Consider the following 23,333-nt stretch of genomic DNA (forward strand, 5'->3'; position numbering starts at 1 on the left):
CAAACTCTCCTGGATACCATCTCTATGCAAGAGGACATGAGACGGTCCTCCTATAGCGGTTTATCATCAATGTGATGGTCCTTTACAATTATTAGCCTGTCATCTTGCACCTGCTTTCATCACATTTTAAACTATGCTGGCACTTTATAACTAAATGATGATGTCATAACTTACAAATGCACTTTTACATTTTAAAATACTCTCTTTTACCACAAATAGAAAGTTGATTTCCTTATAATAATAATCTTTTTTTTTACATAAAGTTCCAAATGTTTCATAATATGTTATTGTTAGGATCTACCATGTTGATTTATCCATTTAGAAGTTGCAGTACCCTTTTTATCTTCAGAGAAATTCGGATTTATAATTTATATTTTTGTTTGTTTTTTACCCTTTCAGATATGGAATCCAAAAAAGAAAGCATCTAAACATTATCATTTGTTTCTTGTCCATAAGGATTGCGCTGAGAAGTTTCCAAAAAGGAATCATTTACATGGCAGCAGGTTATGAAGAAAAGGGCAAGCAAGAAATAACATAATTTATGTAAGAACTTACCTGATAAATTCATTTCTTTCATATTAGCAAGAGTCCATGAGCTAGTGATGTATGGGATATACATTCCTACCAGGAGGGGCAAAGTTTCCCAAACCTCAAAATGCCTATAAATACACCCCTCACCACACCCACAAATCAGTTTAACAAATAGCCAAGAAGTGGGGTGATAAGAAAAAAGTGCGAAAGCATATAAAATAAGGAATTGGAATAATTGTGCTTTATACAAAAAAAATCATAACCACCACAAAAAAGGGTGGGCCTCATGGACTCTTGCTAATATGAAAGAAATGAATTTATCAGGTAAGTTCTTACATAAATTATGTTTTCTTTCATGTAATTAGCAAGAGTCCATGAGCTAGTGACGTATGGGATAATGAATACCCAAGATGTGGATCTTCCACGCAAGAGTCACTAGAGAGGGAGGGATAAAATAAAGACAGCCAATTCCGCTGAAAAATAATCCACACCCAAAACAAAGTTTAAATCTTATAATGAAAAAAACTGAAAATATAAGCAGAAGAATCAAACTGAAACAGCTGCCTGAAGTACTTTTCTACCAAAGACTGCTTCTGAGGAAGAAAACACATCAAAATGGTAGAATTTAGTAAAAGTATGCAAAGAAGACCAAGTTGCTGCTTTGCAAATCTGATCAACCGAAGCTTCATTCCTAAATGCCCAGGAAGTAGAGACTGACCTAGTTGAATGAGCTGTAATCCTTTGAGGCGAAGTTCTACCTGACTCAACATAAACATGATGAATCAAAGACTTTAACCATGATGCCAAAGAAATGACAGAAGCCTTCTGACCTTTCCTTGAACCAGAAAAGATAACAAATAGACTAGAAGTCTTCCGGAAATCTTAGTAGCTACAACATAATATTTCAAAGCTCTAACTACATCCAAAGAATGCAACGATCTTTCCTTAGAGATCTTAGGATTAGGACACAATGAAGGAACTTCAAATTCTCTACTAATGTTGTTACAATTCACAACCTTAGGTAAAAATTTAAATGAAGTTCGCAAAACCGCCTTATCCTGATGAAAAATCAGAAAAGGAGACTCACAAGAAAGAGCAGATAATTCCGAAACTCTTCTAGCAGAAGAAATGGCCAAAAGAAACAAAACTTTCCAAGAAAGTAATTTAATATCCAGCGAATGCATAGGTTCAAACGGAGAAGCTTGAAGAGCCCCTAGAACCAAATTCAAACTCCAAGGAGGAGAAATTGACTTAATAACAGGTTTTATACGAACCAAAGCTTGTATAAAACAATAAATATCAGGAGGACTAGCAATCTTTCTGTGAAAAAGAACAGAAAGAGCAGAGATTTGTCCTTTCAAGGAACTTGCAGACAAACCTTTACCATCCTGAAGAAACTGTAAAATTCTAGGAATTCTAAAAGAATGCCAAGAAAAATGATGAGAAAAACACCTAGAAATGGAAGTCTTCCAGACTCGATACTATATCATCCTAGATACAGATTTACGAGCCTGTAACATAGTATTAATTACGGAGTCAGAGAAACCTCTATGACTGAGAATCAAGTGTTCAATCTCCATACCTTCAAATTTAAGGATTTGAGATCCTGATGGAAAAAAAGGACCTTACGATAGAAGGTCTGGTCTTAATGGAAGAGTCCACGGTTGGCAAGTAGCCATCCGGACAAGATCCGCATACCAAAACCTGTGAGGCCATGCTGGAGCCACCAGCAGAATAAACTAACGCTCCTTTAGAATCTTGGAAATCACTCTTGGAAAAAAAACTAGAGGCGGAAAGATATAAGCAGGATGATACTTCCAAGGAAGTGACAATGCATCCACTGCTTCCGCCTGAGGATCCCTGGATCTGGACAGATACCTGGGAAGCTTCTTGTTTAGATGAGAAGCCATCAGATCTATTTCTGGAAGTCCCCATATTTGAACAATCTGAAGAAATACCTCTGGGTGAAGAGACCATTCGCCCGGATGTAGCGTTTGGCGACTGAGATAATCCGCTTCCCAATTGTCTATACCTGGGATATGAACCGCAGAAATTAGACAGGAGCTGGATTACGCCCATACAAGTATTCGAGAGACTTCTTTCATAGGCAGGGGACTGTGAGTCCCTCCTTGATGATTGACATAAGCCACGGTTGTGACATTGTCCGTCTGGAAACAAATGAACGACTCTCTCTTTAGAAGAGGCCACGACTGAAGAGCTCTGAAAATTGCACGGAGTTCCAAAATGTTGAATGGTAATCTCGCCTCCTGAGATTCCCAAACCCCTTGTGCTGTCAGAAACCCCCATACAGCTCCCCAACCTGTCAGACTTGCATCTGTTGAGATCACAGTCTAGTTTGGAAGAACAAAAGAAGCCCCCTGAACTAAACGATGGTGGTCTGACCACCACGTCAGAGAGTGTCAAACAATCGGTTTTAAAGATATTAATTGAGATATCTTTGTATAATCCCTGCACCACTGGTTCAGCATACAGAGCTGAAGAGGTCGCATGTGAAAACGAGCAAAGGGAATCGCGTCCAATGCAGCAGTCAGAAGACCTAGAATTTCCATGCATAAGGCTACCGAAGGGAAAGATTGAGACTGAAGGTTTCGACAAGCTGAAACCAATTTCAGACGTCTCTTGTCCGTCAGAGACAGAGTCATGGACACTGAATCTATCTGGAAACTTAAAAAGGTTACCCTTGTCTGAGGAATCAACGAACTTTTTGGTAAATTGATCCTCCAACCATGTTCTTGAAGAAACAACACTCATAAAAGACTGGAAAGGTTCTTTCTATTGAAAATGAGCAAAGGGAATTGAATCCAATGCTGTGGCCATAAGACCTAAAACTTCTATGCATATATAGCAACTGAAGGAGACTAAAGGTACCGACAGACGGAACCCAATAAAATTATCCCTTGTCTGATAGAGACAAAGACAGTGACACAAACTGGTACAAAAAAAACGAAGGAGCTGCACAAAAGTTCACATATCATAAAGCAAATTTATTGCATACAGATGAACGATACAAACATAGCAAAAGGTGTCTGACGCGTTTCCCGCCCTCTAGTGGCGCTTCATCAGAGACATAATGAGCATGTACACAACCTATCCTTATATCAGGTAATACCTGCCCACACTCTTGCCCACACATAACTAAATTCAAAACATAAAAATAAAAATAAAATGCAGTGAAAAACAAAAGCAAGTGTGTATATAAAAACAGAACAAGATACATCTCATTTACAGTGCTGTCCCTGTACTAGTACACAACATTCTATTAAGGAATCTGGCCATTATGAGCAATGTTGTTCAAGAGTAAAGAAAAATAGAAAAACTTAATAAAGTCAAAGAAAAAACCTTGTATGTATATATTACAAAAAACAAAGAACAAATACAGAAAAATGGATAATTCAAACAATTCAGGCAAATCAAACATTAAAGGGACACTCAAAAAATATTTTTTCTCCCAATTTACTCAGAGGGCCCCTATTACATCTGCTAGAGGACGCTGGTGCAAAAAAGCACTCCACTATAGTAGAGAAATTTTCCATATATATATAAGAGCTGTTACACAAGGAGCCTATAAAAGTTCTCTCCATTTATCAGCATTTGTTATTGTGCGATAATGCACCAGCATCCATCAGCATATCCTAACCTCTCAATGTGGCAGCAATATCGCATCACCAATACATATGCGTTAACATCTACTAATATGTCCGATATGTCCCATATTATGTGCCACTTCTGCAAGGTTCAACTCTAATGGTTTCTGGAGATAGCTAAATCTAAAAGTTAGTGTGAAAACACATACAATGATTAAATATATCCAAAAAACCTTGTTGGCTTGTGCCCAATGGTGTCCACAAAGGAACAATATAGTCATCTGAAGTTATACAATATGTGTATAACATAGAAAAGAGGAAATCCTCTCCTATATCAGATATAGCTATACAGTAGGATACACCATGTACACAAACCAATTACTCACATGTTGAATAAAATCCATGCAAATAGGCAGATGCCCAAACTCAGACCACCCGGCTAGGTACAGGACAGTGACACTCTATCCCTTTGGCAAGATGTCTAAAACAAACTAATGCAGGGGATTGAGATACATACATATTAATATGACTCCATGTTCATTCAGCTAAACAATCAAAGAAGTACTCACTAGCATCATTCAAACCTACAAGTCATGGTAAAGTAAGAGATACTTGTGATAGTATTAATAATAGTAAATTAGACAAAGTAACTTATGTCCCATTCTTTATTTAATCCTAAAGGGACCCTGGTCTTGAGTTTAAATATCCAGTAAAGTTCTTTCTTATCTAATACCTTATGTCTATCACCACCTCTAATCGAGGTTAGTGCTTTATCAATTGCCTTAATGCTGAAATCTCCAACATTCGTGAAGTGTATCCCATTGAAGTGCTGGGCTATGCTTGAATCTTTGTTGTAATTCTTAACATCATTAAAATGTTCTCTTGCTCGTGTACCCAATTGTCTACTAGTTTTACCTACATATTGACAATGGCATATCAAACACTATAGCAACTGAAGGAGACTAAAGGTACCGACAGACGGAACCCAATAAAATTATCCCTTGTCTGATAGAGACAAAGACAGTGACACAAACTATCTGGAAACCTAAAAAAAGGTGACCCTTGTGTGAGGAATCAAGAGCTTTTGAAAAAAAGATCCTCTAACTATGTCCTGAAGAGCAAGTGAATCATATGAGATTCTGCATCCTCAGAAAATAATCTGAATGAAAACAGAAAAATGAAAATATGCATTTATTGTATCTAATGAAAACAAATAATGCTATCAATGACCATAAAAAGGCAAAAATAGTTTGAATAAAACTCCAAAACCCAGTTCCTAAAAAAGGAACTGGAAGAAATACCCCAGAAGACTCCAGGTCTGAGCAGCGCTTGAACCCCATGGGTGCCCAGCCATGCTTCAATAGTACCCAAAATATATAGGACAGAAACACACTTAAAGAAAGTGTTAGCCTTACTGGAATAAAATCAAAGAAATTTGGACAAAATAGAACCAAATAATTTTCAAAGAAGTCTTAACCTGCCTCTTACCAGCCAAGCTGGAATACGGCACGTACATCGCAATATTAGGGAGCTGATTTTGAACTCCAATTATAAACATGTTACTTGGTAAAGAACTCAGGAATTCGCTCCTTAATAAGAACGACCAAACTAGTATAAGCTTAAAGTTTTAGTCTTAGAACTCAATCTTGAAGCCCAGAGTAACAATTAAGAATTGAATCCAATTATAAAACAAATAATTGATTATCTTAGAACAAAAGAAATATGGATTTTTTTTTAATTTATTTTTTTAAAAATCACAAAATTCTTCTAGCTAAAATAGCTAAAGACATAGATTAACCCTCATTTGCGAAAATATTCAATAAAAAGAAGATACAAATGAAATTATTAGCATGATAGTCCAGTTAAAAGGACCAGTCAATACAGTGGACTTGCATAATCAATAAATGCAAAACAACAAGACAAATGCAACAGCACCTAGTCTAGTAAATGTTGTCCCTTTAACAATGCTAAAATAAATCATAATCTGAAACTTGATCTTAAAGTAAACAGAAAAATGAAGCAATTGCAATATCCAAATAAATCACAGGACCAAGAAAAGTACCTGAAACTAAATAATTTTCCATAAATAAGATACAACTATCTAAAGGAAAATAAATACTATTTTGCTATAGAAACAATAGCATAATTAGTAGAAGTAGAGATAGCCCCAATAAATTGGAGAACCCTCCAAATTGAATTTAACTGCTGGCAAAGAATATAGTTTAAAACCTTTGAAGAAGGAATAAAAGAAAATTCTCAGCCTATTCCATTCCCTAGTATGGGGAATTGGAAAGAAAACCTCTGAAAACACAGAAGAATAAATAGGCAGAAATAGTGTCAGCTAGTCTTAAAGAACTAGTTACCTTAATATCCAAAATAATCAACACCCTTTCAGCAAAGAACAAATGTACTTTAATAATAGATTTGTTAGTGTCAATATTTGATGAAGAAAATTTCTGAAAGAGAAAAAAACATCATAAGAGAAGGATAAATCAGTATGTTGTTGGTCATTTGAAACTTCAATAATTAAAAAAGAAGTGAAAAAGACCTAAGAATTTTATTAGAAGGCACGAAGTCAGACACTGGGGGGTAGTTATCAAGCCGTCTACTTTTCTGGCTTCGCCGGCCCAATACGCCCGCCTAAGCTCGCCTCACATTGCCGCCGCGGACCTGAAAAAATACGCCTAAGTTATCAAATAAAGCTGTCAAAAAGCCGCGGGGCGGTGAGCAGCGGACTGTGACAGTTATCACTCATCCGATCTCGCTGCCCTTCGGCTTTTTCCCAGCTTTATTGCTAGCCTGTCACTAAGCACTCACACTAAACTACACTGTTCTACCCCCTATACCGGCGCCCCGGAGCCTCCCGCAACTCAATAAAGTTACTAACCCCTAAACCGCCGCTCCTAGACTCCGCTGCAACTCTTATAAATGTATTAACCCCTAAACCACCGCTCCCGGACACCGCTGCCACCTACAGTATACCTAGTAACCCCTATCCTGCCCCCCCTACACCGTCGCCCTCTATTATAAAGTTATTAACCCCTATCCTGCTGATCCCGCACCTCTCCGCAACTAAATAAATAGTTTAACCCCTAAACCGCCGTTCCCTGAACCCGCCGCAACCTATATTAAACCTATTAACCCCTATCCTGCCCCCCCTACACCGTCGTCACCTATAATAAATTTATTAACCCCTAATCTGCCTCCCCTACACCGTCGCCCCCTATAATAAATTTATTAACCCCTATCCTGCCCCCCCACTACGCCGCCGCCGCAATAAAATTATTAACCCCTAAACCTAAGTCTAACCCTAACGCCCCCCTAACTTAAATATTAATTAAATAAATCTAAATAATATTTTTATTATTAACTAAATGAATCATATTTAAAACTAAATACTTACCTATAAAATAAACCCTAATATAGCTACAATATAAATAATAATTATATTCTAGCTATCTTAGGATTTATTTTTATTTTACAGGTACCTTTCAATTTATTTTAACTAGGTACAATAGCTATTAAATAGTTATTAACTATTTAATAGCTTACCTAGCTAAAATAAACTGAAATTTACCTGTAAAATAAAAACTAACCTAAGTTACAATTACACCTAACACTACACTATACTTTAATAAATTATTCCTATTTAAAACTAAATACTTACCTGTAAAATAAACCCTAATATAGCTACAATATAAATAATAATTATATTGTAGCTATTTTAGGATTTATTTTTATTTTACAGGTACCTTTCAATTTATTTTAACTAGGTACAATAGCTATTAAATAGTTATTAACTATTTAATAGCTTACCTAGCTAAAATAAACTGAAATTTACCTGTAAAATAAAAACTAACCTAAGTTACAATTACACCTAACACTACACTATACTTTAATAAATTATTCCTATTTAAAACTAAATACTTACCTGTAAATAAACCCTAATATAGCTACAATATAAATAATAATTATATTGTAGCTATCTTAGGATTTATATTTATTTTACAGGTAACTTTGTATTTATTTTAGCTAGTTAGAATAGTTATTAAATAGTTATTAACTATTTAATAACTACCTAGCTAAAAGAAATACAAAATTACCTGTAAAATAAATCCTAACCTAAGTTACAATTAAACCTAATACTACACTATCATTAAATTAATTAAATAAACTACCTACAAATAACTACAATTAAATACAATTACATAAACTAACTAAAGTACAAAAAATAAAAAAAGCTAAGTTACAAAAAATAAAAAAATAAGTTACAAACATGTTAAAAATATTAAAACAATTTTAAGCTACTTACACCTAATCTAAGCCCCCTAATAAAATAACAAACCCCCCCAAAATAAAAAAATGCCCTACCCTATTCTAAATTAAATAAACTTCAAAGCTCTTTTACCTTACCAGCCCTTAAAAGGGCCATTTGTGGGGGCATGCCCCAAAGAAAACAGCTCTTTTGCCTGTAAAAGAAAAATACAACCCCCCCCCAACATTAAAACCCACCACCCACATACCCCTAATCTAACCCAAACCCCCCTTACAAAAACCTAACACTAATCCCCTGAAGATCATCCTACCTTGTCTTCACTCAGCCGAGCAGCGATGGAACCGAAGTGGACATCCGGAGCGGAAGAAGTTAATCCTCCAAGCGGCGCTGAAGAAATCTTCCATCCGATGAAGTCATCATCCAGGCGGCGCTGAAGAAAAGTCTTCGATCCGGCCGATGTCATCTTCAAAGAGGCGCTGAAGAGGTCTTCTATCCGGGCGAAGTCATCTTCCAAGCCGGGTCTTGAATCTTCCTTCCGCCGACGCGGAACCTCCTTCTTCACCGACGGACTACGACGAATGAAGGCTCCTTTAAGGGAGGTCATCCAAGATGGCGTCCCCTCAATTCCGATTGGCTGATAGGATTCTATCAGCCAATCGGAATTAAGGTAGGAAAATTCTGATTGGCTGATGGAATCAGCCAATCAGATTCAAGTTCAATCCGATTGGCTGATCCAATCAGCCAATCAGATTGAGCTCGCATTCTATTGGCTGATCGGAACAGCCAATAGAATGCGAGCTCAATCTGATTGGCTGATTCCATCAGCCAATCAGATTTGTCCTACCTTAATTCCGATTGGCTGATAGAATCCTATCAGCCAATCGGAATTGAGGGGATGCCATCTTGGATGACGTCCCTTAAAGGAGCCTTCATTCGTCGTAGTCCGTCGGTGAAGAAGGAGGTTCCGCGTCGGCGGAAGGAAGATTCAAGACCCAGCTTGGAAGATGACATCGCCCGGATAGAAGACCTCTTCAGCGCCTCTTTGAAGATGACATCGGCCGGATCGAAGACTTTTCTTCAGCGCCGCCTGGATGATGACTTCATCGGATGGAAGATTTCTTCAGCGCCGCTTGGAGGATTAACTTCTTCCGCTCCGGATATCCACTTCGGTTCCATCGCTGCTCGGCTGAGTGAAGACAAGGTAGGATGATCTTCAGGGGATTAGTGTTAGGTTTTTGTAAGGGCGGTTTGGGTTAGATTAGGGGTATGTGGGTGGTGGGTTTTAATGTTGGGGGGGTTGTATTTTTCTTTTACAGGCAAAAGAGCTGTTTTCTTTGGGGCATGCCCCCACAAATGGCCCTTTTAAGGGCTGGTAAGGTAAAAGAGCTTTGAAGTTTATTTAATTTAGAATAGGGTAGGGCATTTTTTTATTTTGGGGGGGTTTGTTATTTTATTAGGGGGCTTAGATTAGGTGTAAGTAGCTTAAAATTGTTGTAATATTTTTAACATGTTTGTAACTTATTTTTTTATTTTTTGTACTTTAGTTAGTTTATGTAATTGTATTTAATTGTAGTTATTTGTAGGTAGTTTATTTAATTAATTTAATGATAGTGTAGTATTAGGTTTAATTGTAACTTAAGTTAGGATTTATTTTACAGGTAATTTTGTATTTCTTTTAGCTAGGTAGTTATTAAATAGTTAATAACTATTTAATAACTATTCTAACTAGCTAAAATAAATACAAAGTTACCTGTAAAATAAAGATAAATCCTAAGATAGCTACAATATAATTATTAATTATATTGTAGCAATCTTAGGGTTTATTTTACAGGTAAGTATTTAGTTTTAAATAGGAACAATTTATTAAAGTATAGTGTAGTGTTAGGTGTAATTGTAACTTAGGTTAGTTTTTATTTTACAGGTAAATTTCTCTTTATTTTAGCTAGGTAAGCTATTAAATAGTTAATAACTATTTAATAGCTATTGTACCTAGTTAAAATAAATTGAAAGGTGCCTGTAAAATAAAAATAAATCCTAAGATAGCTAGAATATAATTATTATTTATATTGTAGCTATATTAGGGTTTATTTTATAGGTAAGTATTTAGTTTTAAATAGGATTCATTTAGTTAATAAGAGTTAATTTATTTAGATTTATTTAATTAATATTTAAGTTAGGGGGGGTTAGGGTTAGACTTAGGTTTAGGGGTTAATAATTTTATTACAGTGGCGGCGTTGTAGTGGGGGGCAGGATAGGGGTTAATAAATTTATTATAGGTGGCGACGGTGTAGGGGGGGCAGATTAGGGGTTATTAAATTTATTATAGGTGGCGACGGTGTAGGGGGGGGCAGGATAGGGGTTAATACATTTAATATAGGTTGCGGCTGGTTCAGGGAGCAGCGGTTTAGGGGTTAATAAATTTATTATAGTTGCGGTGGGCTCCGGGAGCGGCGGTTTAGGGGTTAATATGTATAGAGTAGCTTGCGGTGGGCTCCGGGAGCGGCGGTTTAGGGGGAAATAACTTTATTTAGTTGCGGCGGTGTAGGGGGGACAGATTAGTGGTGTTTAGACTCGGGGTACATGTTAGGGTGTTAGGTGTAGACAGCTCCCATAGGAATGAATGGGATGTCTGTCAGCAGCGAACTTGTACTTTCGCTATGGTCAGACTCCCATTGATTCCTATGGGATCCGCCGCCTCCAGGGGTGGCGGTTTGAAAACCAGGTACGCTGGGCCGTAAAAGTGCCGAGCGTACCTGCTAGTTTTTTGATAACTAGCAAAAGTAGTGAGAATGTGCCGCACTTGTGTGCGGAACATCTGGAGTGACGTGAGAATCGATCTGTGTCGGACTGAGTCCGGCGGATCGATGCTTACGTCACAAAATTCTACTTTTGCCGGTCTCGAGCCTTATAAATTTTCTAAATATTTCTTGTACATAAGATGTAAGAATGGAAATATATAAAGCATAAATACTAATGGATTCTGCATGTAAAAGTATATCATAATAACTTATTACAAACCATAGCTAAAGATAAACATTTATAACATTTAAAATAAATGAACTTAGCTTTGGTAGAACTGAAACTCAGTTTAGCGTTTTTCCAGAAGTGGCTTCTGATTCAGGGTCAATCTGAGACATCTTGCAATATGTAATAGAAAAAAACAACATATAAAGCAAAATTGATCAAATTCCTTAAATGACAGTTTCAGGAATGGGAAAAAAATGCCAATGAACAAGCTTCTAGCAACCAGAAGCAATAAATAATGAGACTTAAATATTGTGGAGACAACGACGCTCGAATTTTTTAGCGACAAAAAAGCCGCCCACATTATTTGGCGCCTAAATGCTTTTGGCGCCAAAAATGACGCCACATCCGGTAACGCCGACATTTTTTGGCGCAAAAACGTCAAAAAAATGACGCAACTTCCAGGGACATGTATGACGCCGGAAATGACAAGAAAATTTTTGCACCAAGAAAGTCCACGCCAAGAATGACGCAATAAAATGAAGCATTTTCAGCCCCCGCGAGCCTAACAGCCCACAGGAAAAAAGTCAAATTTTAAGGTAAGAAAAAATTGATTAATTCATATGCATTATCCCAAATATGAAACTGACTGTCTGAAATAAGGAACGTTGAACATCCTGAATCAAGGCAAATAAATGTTTGAACACATATATTTATATTTAGAACTTTATATAAAAGTGCCCAACCATAGCTTAGAGTGTCACAAAAATAAGACTTACTTACCCCAGGACACTCATCTACATGTAGTAGAAAGCCAAACCAGTACTGAAACGAGAATCAGTAGAGGTAATGGTATATATAAGAGTATATCGTCTATCTGAAAAGGGAGGTAAGAGATGAATCTCTACGACCGATAACAGAGAACCTATGAAATGGACCCCGTAGAAGGAGATCATTGAATTCAAATAGGCAATACTCTCTTCACATCCCTCTGACATTCACTGCACACTGAGAGGAAAACCGGGCTCCAGCCTGCTGCGAAGCACATATCAACGTAGAATCTAGCACAAACTTACTTCACCACCTCCATGGGAGGCAAAGTTTGTAAAACTGATTTGTGGGTGTGGTGAGGGGTGTATTTATAGGCATTTTAAGGTTTGGGAAACTTTGCCCCTCCTGGTAGGAATGTATATCCCATACGTCACTAGCTCATGGACTCTTGCTAATTACATGAAAGAAATAGTAATTACATTGTACATCTGTTTAATATGAAGTACAAATATATTTAAATCCATAGGCTCTTCAAATAATAGTGCTAAAAAAAAGAAAACATTTTAATGATATTTGCATGTTCTTTAATTATTCTGATCATCATTTTGATATTATTATACAATATTGCTGTTCATTATTGACTGAGATCCAATTACATGTTAATAAATAGCCTTTCAGTCTCTTGTGTAATAATTCTGCTTCTGTATTCTGAGCATGATCCAGTAAAAACATAGAGCTCACACACAAACACTACTGCTAAAGGCACATGCACACTCCTAAGCTCTTATCAGTCTACCTAGGTTTACTCTAAACAAAGGATATCAAGAGAACAAGATAAAATTGATAATGGAAGAAGACTGGAAAGGTGTTTAAAACTGCATGTTCTATCTGAATTGCTAAAGTTTAATTTGAACTTCACTGTACCTTTTTAAGGTCCACATAAAATGAACATTATTGCATTACAACAAAATACTGCAATTTACTACAATTCAATATTCAGTTTAGAAGAATGCCATACTATAACATTTTAACATCTGTGCTGTCACTTTATCCATATTCAAGTTATTACATCACTGCCAAGCTTGGTAACCTCAAACATTGCAAAGGGACATTATACACTAGATTTCTCTTTGCAGAAATGTTTTGTAGATGATCCATTTATATAGTCCATGCAGCTTTCTTTTTTTTTTTAAATGTATTGTTTTGCTTATTTTTATATAACATTGCGCTGATTTTCAGGCTCCTAAACAAGCCCCAGAGTTTTAGGAGAATACTGATGTATACCTACTCCAGCTTGCTACTGTTTGTGTAAAGTCTTTTCATATGCAGAGGAGGGGGAGGGGGTCTGCTTTTTTTTTTATATATAACCACTTGCAGTGGGTGTTCCAACTAGACCTTTTCAACCGTGCTAAACTGGTAGCTTCTAAATAAGTTTTAAAACAGTTTTATACTGGATTTTTAGATCAGTATCTATGCATATTATTCTTTATAGTAGTGTCTTTTATATGTATAGTACCTTTTCCTGGGGTCTCACTCCTGTCCCTCTCTTGCACTTTGTTAGTGCTGGGGACCTTATAGCTGGCTGTAAATTGCCTAAACCCCTGCTCCCACTGGGTCTTCCCTATTGATGGTAAAACAAGGGGCTTTTATTGTTATTCAGTGTATATTAGTGGAAATGTGTTAGTACTTTACACTTATTCATTGGCAGCTCAGCAGAGCCCTAAATTTCCCCCCTGCTATTTTCTCCTGATACTCTGTTTCTCATGGCGGAGAACCAAGGCAGACATCTTAACCTGTGCATTAATATCGATGCTCCGGTCTTGTTTCACTGTGGACCGGAGCACCTGGGTATGCGCGGGTTGTCTCAGGCTAACCACATTCTCGCGGTGACGGGAGGTGGTAGGTTTTTCTGTCACACGCCCGTTTTATGCTTTGACGCACTTCTCTACCCGTCTCTTCCGGTGTGAAAAGAACCACCATTCCAAGTTTAGAGGACAGTATGGACAGGAAACAAAGGTTATCTGAGAAGAGCCTTCTTAAAGGGTGGCTTGCTCTTCCAACCTTCCATCAGTGTTGCAGCGGTGGGCATCGCGGCTGCCTTTTGGTGTGATTCTCTATCTGAATTAGTCTCTGTTGAATCTGCATTAGAGGAGATTCAGGAGCGTATAAGATTCTTAAAATTGACTAATTCCTTTATCTGTGATACAGTTGTTTAGATTATCTGCATCAATGTAAAGAATACGGCTCTGGCTGTATTAGCTAGAAGAGCTCTTTGGTTAAAACCTTGGTCTGCAGCCATGGTCTCCAAGTCTAGACTTTTATCCTTGGCCTTTAAGGGTATAAGACCCTTTTGACCAGGTTTTGATTCTACCATCTCTACTTTAACTGGTGGTACAGGAGCCTTTCTACCTGAGGATAGAAAAAATAGGGGGAAATGGGAGGGCGTTTTTGTCCCTCACGCCAGAACAAGAATCAATGATCCTTTTCTTCATAATAGTCGGAGTCCTCTAAGCCCTTCTTGGAGACCAAATCCGATCTGATCCAAGCCCAAACAACCCAAAAAAATACTCAGAGTCTAAATCTGCATAAAGGTAAGGCCTCTGATCCAGACTTGTCTCCAGTAGGGGGCAGATTAAGCCTGTTCAGGAGGTGAGCGCTCTTCCCTTGAGTCATGGAAATCGTATCCCATGGTTACAGAATAGGTTTCAAGTCTCGTCCTCCTTGGGGGAGGTCTGTTCTGTCTCACCTTTCCAAGTGTCCAGAGAAAAACATAATTTATGTAAGAACTTACCTGATAAATTCATTTCTTTCATATTAACAAGAGTCCATGAGCTAGTGACGTATGGGATATACATTCCTACCAGGAGGGGCAAAGTTTCCCAAACCTTAAAATGCCTATAAATACACCCCTCACCACACCCACAAATCAGTTTAACGAATAGCCAAGAAGTGGGGTGATAAGAAAAAAAGTGCGAAGCATATAAAATAAGGAATTGGAATAATTGTGCTTTATACAAAAAAAATCATAACCACCACAAAAAAGGGTGGGCCTCATGGACTCTTGTTAATATGAAAGAAATGAATTTATCAGGTAAGTTCTTACATAAATTATGTTTTCTTTCATGTAATTAACAAGAGTCCATGAGCTAGTGACGTATGGGATAATGACTACCCAAGATGTGGATCTTTCCACACAAGAGTCACTAGAGAGGGAGGGATAAAATAAAGACAGCCAATTCCTGCTGAAAATAATCCACACCCAAAATAAAGTTTAACAAAAAACATAAGCAGAAGATTCAAACTGAAACCGCTGCCTGAAGAACTTTTCTACCAAAAACTGCTTCAGAAGAAGAAAATACATCAAAATGGTAGAATTTAGTAAAAGTATGCAAAGAGGACCAAGTTGCTGCTTTGCAGATCTGGTCAACCGAAGCTTCATTCCTAAACGCCCAGGAAGTAGAAACTGACCTAGTAGAATGAGCTGTAATTCTTTGAGGCGGAATTTTACCCGACTCAACATAGGCAAGATGAATTAAAGATTTCAACCAAGATGCCAAAGAAATGGCAGAAGCTTTCTGGCCTTTCCTAGAACCGGAAAAGATAACAAATAGACTAGAAGTCTTACGGAAAGATTTCGTAGCTTCAACATAATATTTCAAAGCTCTAACAACATCCAAAGAATGCAATGATTTCTCCTTAGAATTCTTAGGATTAGGACATAATGAAGGAACCACAATTTCTCTACTAATGTTGTTGGAATTCACAACTTTAGGTAAAAATTCAAAAGAAGTTCGCAACACCGCCTTATCCTGATGAAAAATCAGAAAAGGAGACTCACACGAAAGAGCAGATAATTCAGAAACTCTTCTAGCAGAAGAGATGGCCAAAAGGAACAAAACTTTCCAAGAAAGTAATTTAATGTCCAATGAATGCATAGGTTCAAACGGAGGAGCTTGAAGAGCTCCCAAAACCAAATTCAAACTCCATGGAGGAGAAATTGACTTAATGACAGGTTTTATACGAACCAAAGCTTGTACAAAACAATGAATATCAGGAAGAATAGCAATCTTTCTGTGAAAAAGAACAGAAAGAGCGGAGATTTGTCCTTTCAAAGAACTCGCGGACAAACCCTTATCTAAACCATCCTGAAGAAACTGTAAAATTCTCGGTATTCTAAAAGAATGCCAAGAAAAATGATGAGAAAGACACCAAGAAATATAAGTCTTCCAGACTCTATAATATATCTCTCGAGATACAGATTTACGAGCCTGTAACATAGTATTAATCACGGAGTCAGAGAAACCTCTATGACCAAGAATCAAGCGTTCAATCTCCATACCTTTAAATTTAAGGATTTCAGATCCGGATGGAAAAAAGGACCTTGAGACAGAAGGTCTGGTCTTAACGGAAGAGTCCATGGTTGGCAAGATGCCATCCGGACAAGATCCGCATACCAAAACCTGTGAGGCCATGCCGGAGCTATTAGCAGAACAAACGAGCATTCCCTCAGAATCTTGGAGATTACTCTTGGAAGAAGAACTAGAGGCGGAAAGATATAGGCAGGATGATACTTCCAAGGAAGTGATAATGCATCCACTGCCTCCGCCTGAGGATCCCGGGATCTGGACAGATACCTGGGAAGTTTCTTGTTTAGATGAGAGGCCATCAGATCTATCTCTGGGAGCCCCCACATTTGAACAATCTGAAGAAATACCTCTGGGTGAAGAGACCATTCGCCCGGATGCAACGTTTGGCGACTGAGATAATCCGCTTCCCAATTGTCTACACCTGGGATATGAACCGCAGAGATTAGACAGGAGCTGGATTCCGCCCAAACCAAAATTCGAGATACTTCTTTCATAGCCAGAGGACTGTGAGTCCCTCCTTGATGATTGATGTATGCCACAGTTGTGACATTGTCTGTCTGAAAACAAATGAACGATTCTCTCTTCAGAAGAGGCCAAAACTGAAGAGCTCTGAAAACTGCACGGAGTTCCAAGATATTGATCGGTAATCTCACCTCCTGAGATTCCCAAACTCCTTGTGCCGTCAGAGATCCCCACACAGCTCCCCAACCTGTGAGACTTGCATCTGTTGAAATTACAGTCCAGGTCGGAAGAACAAAAGAAGCCCCCTGAATTAAACGATGGTGATCTGTCCACCACGTTAGAGAGTGCCGAACAATCGGTTTTAAAGATATTAATTGATATATCTTCGTGTAATCCCTGCACCATTGGTTCAGCATACAGAGCTGAAGAGGTCGCATGTGAAAACGAGCAAAGGGGATCGCGTCCGATGCAGCAGTCATAAGACCTAGAATTTCCATGCATAAGGCTACCGAAGGGAATGATTGAGACTGAAGGTTTCGACAGGCTGTAATCAATTTTAGACGTCTCTTGTCTGTTAAAGACAAAGTCATGGACACTGAATCTATCTGGAAACCCAGAAAGGTTACCCTTGTTTGAGGAATCAAAGAACTTTTTGGTAAATTGATCCTCCAACCATGATCTTGAAGAAACAACACAAGTCGATTCGTATGAGACTCTGCTAAATGTAAAGACGGAGCAAGTACCAAGATATCGTCCAAATAAGGAAATACCACAATACCCTGTTCTCTGATTACAGACAGAAGGGCACCGAGAATCTTTGTGAAAATTCTTGGAGCTGTAGCAAGGCCAAACGGTAGAGCCACAAATTGGTAATGCTTGTCTAGAAAAGAGAATCTCAGGAACTGATAATGATCTGGATGAATCGGAATATGCAGATATGCATCCTGTAAATCTATTGTGGACATATAATTCCCTTGCTGAACAAAAGGCAATATAGTCCTTACAGTTACCATCTTGAACGTTGGTATCCTTACATAACGATTCAATAATTTTAGATCCAGAACTGGTCTGAAGGAATTCTCCTTCTTTGGTACAATGAAGAGATTTGAATAAAACCCCATCCCCTGTTCCGGAACTGGAACTGGCATAATTACTCCAGCCAACTCTAGATCTGAAACACAATTCAGAAATGCTTGAGCTTTCACTGGATTTACTGGGACATGGGAAAGAAAAAATCTCTTTGCAGGAGGTCTCATCTTGAAACCAATTCTGTACCCTTCTGAAACAATGTTCTGAATCCAAAGATTGTGAACAGAACTGATCCAAATTTCTTTGAAAAAACGTAACCTGCCCCCTACCAGCTGAACTGGAATGAGGGCCGTACCTTCATGTGAACTTAGAAGCAGGCTTTGCCTTTCTAGCAGGCTTGGATTTATTCCAGACTGGAGATGGTTTCCAAACTGAAACTGCTCCTGAGGACGAAGGATCAGGCTTTTGTTCTTTGTTGAAACGAAAGGAACGAAAACGATTGTTAGCCCTGTTTTTACCTTTAGACTTTTTATCCTGTGGTAAAAAAGTTCCTTTCCCACCAGTAACAGTTGAAATAATAGAATCCAACTGAGAACCAAATAATTTGTTTCCCTGGAAAGAAATGGAAAGTAGAGTTGATTTAGAAGCCATATCAGCATTCCAAGTCTTAAGCCATAAAGCTCTTCTGGCTAAGATAGCCAGAGACATAAATCTAACATCAACTCTAATAATATCAAAAATGGCATCACAGATGAAATTATTAGCATGCTGGAGAAGAATAATAATATCATGAGAATCACGATTTGTTACTTGTTGCGCTAGAGTTTCCAACCAAAAAGTTGAAGCTGCAGCAACATCAGCCAATGATATAGCAGGTCTAAGAAGATTACCTGAACATAGATAAGCTTTTCTTAGAAAAGATTCAATTTTTCTATCTAAAGGATCCTTAAACGAGGTACCATCTGATGTAGGAATGGTAGTACGTTTAGCAAGGGTAGAAATAGCCCCATCAACTTTAGGGATTTTGTCCCAAAATTCTAATCTGTCAGGCGGAACAGGATATAATTGCTTAAAACGTTTAGAAGGAGTAAATGAATTACCCAATCTATCCCATTCCTTAGCAATTACTGCAGAAATAGCATTAGGAACAGGAAAGACTTCTGGAATAACCGCAGGAGCTTTAAAAACCTTATCCAAACGTATAGAATTAGTATCAAGAGGACTAGAATCCTCTATTTCTAAAGCAATTAGTACTTCTTTAAGTAAAGAGCGAATAAATTCCATCTTAAATAAATATGAAGATTTATCAGCATCAATCTCTGAGACAGAATCCTCTGAACCAGAAGAGTCCAAAGAATCATAATGATGGTGTTCATTTAAAAATTCATCTGTAGAGAGAGAAGATTTAAAAGACTTTTTACGTTTACTAGAAGGAGAAATAACAGACAAAGCCTTCTTTATGGATTCAGAAACAAAATCTCTTATGTTATCAGGAACATTCTGCACCTTAGATGTTGAGGGAACTGCAACAGGCAATGGTACATCACTAAAGGAAATATTATCTGCATTAACAAGTTTGTCATGACATTTAATACAAACAACAGCTGGAGGAATAGCTACCAAAAGTTTACAGCAGATACACTTAGCTTTGGTAGATCCAGCAGGCAGAGGTTTTCCTGTAGTATCTTCTGGCTCAGATGCAACGTGAGACATCTTGCAATATGTAAGAGAAAAAACAACATATAAAGCAAAATAGATCAAATTCCTTATAAGACAGTTTCAGGAATGGGAAAAAAATGCCAAACATCAAGCTTCTAGCAACCAGAAGCAAATGAAAAATGAGACTGAAATAATGTGGAGACAAAAGCGACGCCCATATTTTTTGGCACCAAATAAGACGCCCACATTATTTGGCGCCTAAATGCTTTTGGCGCCAAAAATGACGCCACATCCGGAACGCCGACATTTTTGGCGCAAAATAACGTCAAAAAAATGACGCAACTTCCGGCGACACGTATGACGCCGGAAACGGAAATGAATTTTTGCGCCAAAAAAGTCCGCGCCAAGAATGACGCAATAAAATGAAGCATTTTCAGCCCCCGCGAGCCTAACAGCCCACAGGGAAAAAAGTCAAATTTTTGAGGTAAGAAAAATATGATAATTAAAGCATAATCCCAAATATGAAACTGACTGTCTGGAAATAAGGAAAGTTGAACATTCTGAGTCAAGGCAAATAAATGTTTGAATACATATATTTAGAACTTTATAAATAAAGTGCCCAACCATAGCTTAGAGTGTCACAGAAAATAAGACTTACTTACCCCAGGACACTCATCTACATGTTTGTAGAAAGCCAAACCAGTACTGAAACGAGAATCAGTAGAGGAAATGGTAAATATAAGAGTATATCGTCGATCTGAAAAGGGAGGTAAGAGATGAATCTCTACGACCGATAACAGAGAACCTTATGAAATAGACCCCGTAGAAGGAGATCACTGCATTCAATAGGCAATACTCTCCTCACATCCCTCTGACATTCACTGCACGCTGAGAGGAAAACCGGGCTCCAACTTGCTGCGGAGCGCATATCAACGTAGAATCTAGCACAAACTTACTTCACCACCTCCCTTGGAGGCAAAGTTTGTAAAACTGATTTGTGGGTGTGGTGAGGGGTGTATTTATAGGCATTTTAAGGTTTGGGAAACTTTGCCCCTCCTGGTAGGAATGTATATCCCATACGTCACTAGCTCATGGACTCTTGTTAATTACATGAAAGAAAGGGTAGCATTACTTTGCTGTGTAAGTGACTTGGAAGAGATGGGAGTCATTATTTTAGTACCTCAGGAGGAACAAGGTACAGGATTCTATTCAAATCTGTCCAGGAAATGCACAAAGGTCGTGGGAGCCTTACTGTCTGTGGTCTGTTCTCAGGGGGTAGATTTGGCTCCTTACCTGGATGATATTTTGGTTCATGCTCCATCTTTAAATTTAGCAATGGATCATACGAAACAACTACTGTCTTTATCTTCCAGCCATGACTGCGAAGAAAACGTGCCAAAGAGTTCTCTTGTTCCAAGTACCAGAGTAGTCCTCTTGGGTGTGATCATAGATTCAATGGAAATGATAAATTGATTTTTTATTTGGTAGTAAAAGTCCATGAACCCGCCCACCATTATTTTGATTTATTTTTTGTTGACGGCAGTCCTGGATTGCATCTCTATGGTCTTTTTGTTTCTTTCTATCCTCGGCTATGCAATACTGGGAGGGGAGAGGAAGTAGGAGGGATTTTTAAAATCTGGTATAGGTTGCCTTTGCCTCCTTCTGGTGGCCAGGTGATGTAATTCCCAACAGTAAGAATCGTGGACTCTCACTACCAAAAAATAAATTAATCATGTAAGAATAAATTATGTTTTTTTAACAATGACTGGATTACTGTAGTTTAGATAAGAGCTGTTGTATTCAATATAGTGTAGCAACCTGTGTAAACCTGGAAAATCGGATTCTAAATAGGAAACGGAAAATAATGACCTTCAAATAAATTCAATTTTCACTCATCCCTATACTGTATAAAAGGTATTTGAATGCAAATCGAGGATATACTGAAATTATTGACCTTCCTACCTGAGAAGCCTCAGCTTGGAGTATTTTTTTTCAAACAAGAGGGTTATAAATTGTGTGTTATATATTGTGTTATTTGCTGTCAATTTCAAATTCCAGATTAATTATATATAATTTTATTGACTGATTTCAGCGTTATTTAACGCCTTTCTCAAAAAATGCATACATTAATTTCCTTGCTTTTCAAACAGCTGCTTCCTTGTGGACTAACATTTTTTAGCTTAATAGAACAAAACATATTACAACTAAAGTTTGTATGCCACTCATTCTGAAAAGGGATAACAATTAAATACTGTTTATTGATTTTTGAACAGTATCACTAAATTTCTATGAAATGTTTTCTTTAAACTTCCTTAAATCTGTTACAACAGGTTTCATTTGTCAGTTCATCACTGAACTGACACCACCCTTGTTGCTAAGAAACTACCTGTGGCTTAGTAACTGGCATGAAAGGACAGGAATGAAACAAACAAGTGAACACACAAGTCAATATATATTTTTCATTTATTTATTTAGAAAGCATAAAAGCTATGAAAAGGAGTGCAGCCACTGAATGATTACATAATATTCACAGACGCTATTACACAAATTGTACAAGGGTACATGGCCCTGCCAGTAGCTATCATCTGTGAGGACATATGGGCATGTGAAGTCATGTAATAAAGAATGGTAGAAGGAACTGTTGAGATAAAGATTAAGGTGAAATGGCCTAAAGACTTGTTTGTAAGCAATGATTTGCCACCTCAGTGTTTGTGTTAGGAAGTAAAATCAAGGTTTGGAGAGTGATAAAAACATCATTTATATCTTGCTTGATAAATTCCATTTAATTGTGATAAGAGTCCACAATCCATTACTCCTGGGAATTACTTTTCCTGCCACTAGGAGGAGGCAAAGATTCCCAAACCTCAGAGCTCTATATAACCCCTCCGACCTCTATAGTAATCAGTCTGATGTATAGCCAAGCTGACAGAGGTGAGAATGAAGCAGAGCAAAACAGAGGAAATTAAAAAAAAAAAAGTATGTGCCAAAAATAAAACAAAAAATAATTTCTAAATAATCAGGGTTTGGTCTCGTGGACTTTTATCACCATGAAAGAAAGGAATTGATCAGGTAAGATATAAATTATGTTTTGTTTCATATTGGTGATAAGAGTCCATGATCCATTACTCCTGGGAACTAATACCCAAGCTGTGGCAGAGGCCATGAGTAATGAAAAAAGGGAAGGATAACCATCCTTATACCAAAAGAAAAAACACCCAAAGAACAGAGTAATCAATTTGTTTTATAATTTTTTAAATGCAATTAAAAAACAGAAAACTGATTTCTAGACATAACCAACTGCCAGAAGAATTTTCCTACCAAAAGCAGCTTCTGATGAAGCAAAAACATCAAAATGGTAGAATTTAGTAAAAGTATGCAAGGATGACCAAGGCACTGCCTTGCAAATTTGTTTTACAGAGGCCTGATTCTTGGATGCCCAGGAATTGGCCACAGAGCGAGTAGAATGAGCTGTAATACGCTAAGGAGGAATTTGACCTGCTTCTACATAGACCATATTAATTAATTTCTTAATCCAAGAGGCCAGAGCAACAGAAGATGCCTTCTGCCTCTTGTGCTTACCTGAAAAATGAACAAACAAATCAGGAGTCTGAAATCTTTCATAACTTTAAGATAGTATTTCAGAGCCGGAACAACATCCAAGTTATGAAG

At 37.7% G+C, this 23,333-nt stretch overlaps 2 protein-coding genes across 3 annotated transcripts in view; one reads left to right on the forward strand and one right to left on the reverse strand.

The window, feature by feature from the left end:
* Nucleotides 1–5,029, forward strand: part of LOC128663090 (5-phosphohydroxy-L-lysine phospho-lyase) — a 101,795-nt gene extending 96,766 nt beyond the window's left edge. The window contains exon 12 of the mRNA XM_053717244.1: nt 400–5,029. Within this exon, the coding sequence (XP_053573219.1) occupies nt 400–428 (29 nt within the window). The 3' untranslated portion in view covers nt 429–5,029. The remainder of the gene's footprint in view (nt 1–399) is intronic.
* Nucleotides 1–23,333, reverse strand: part of HNRNPAB (heterogeneous nuclear ribonucleoprotein A/B) — a 193,768-nt gene that overhangs the window by 78,472 nt on the left and 91,963 nt on the right. The gene's annotated exons all lie outside the window — the stretch shown is intronic.

The sequence above is a fragment of the Bombina bombina genome, chromosome 6 (genome assembly GCF_027579735.1).
Source record: "Bombina bombina isolate aBomBom1 chromosome 6, aBomBom1.pri, whole genome shotgun sequence".
In the NCBI taxonomy this organism is placed as follows: Eukaryota; Metazoa; Chordata; class Amphibia; order Anura; family Bombinatoridae; genus Bombina; species Bombina bombina.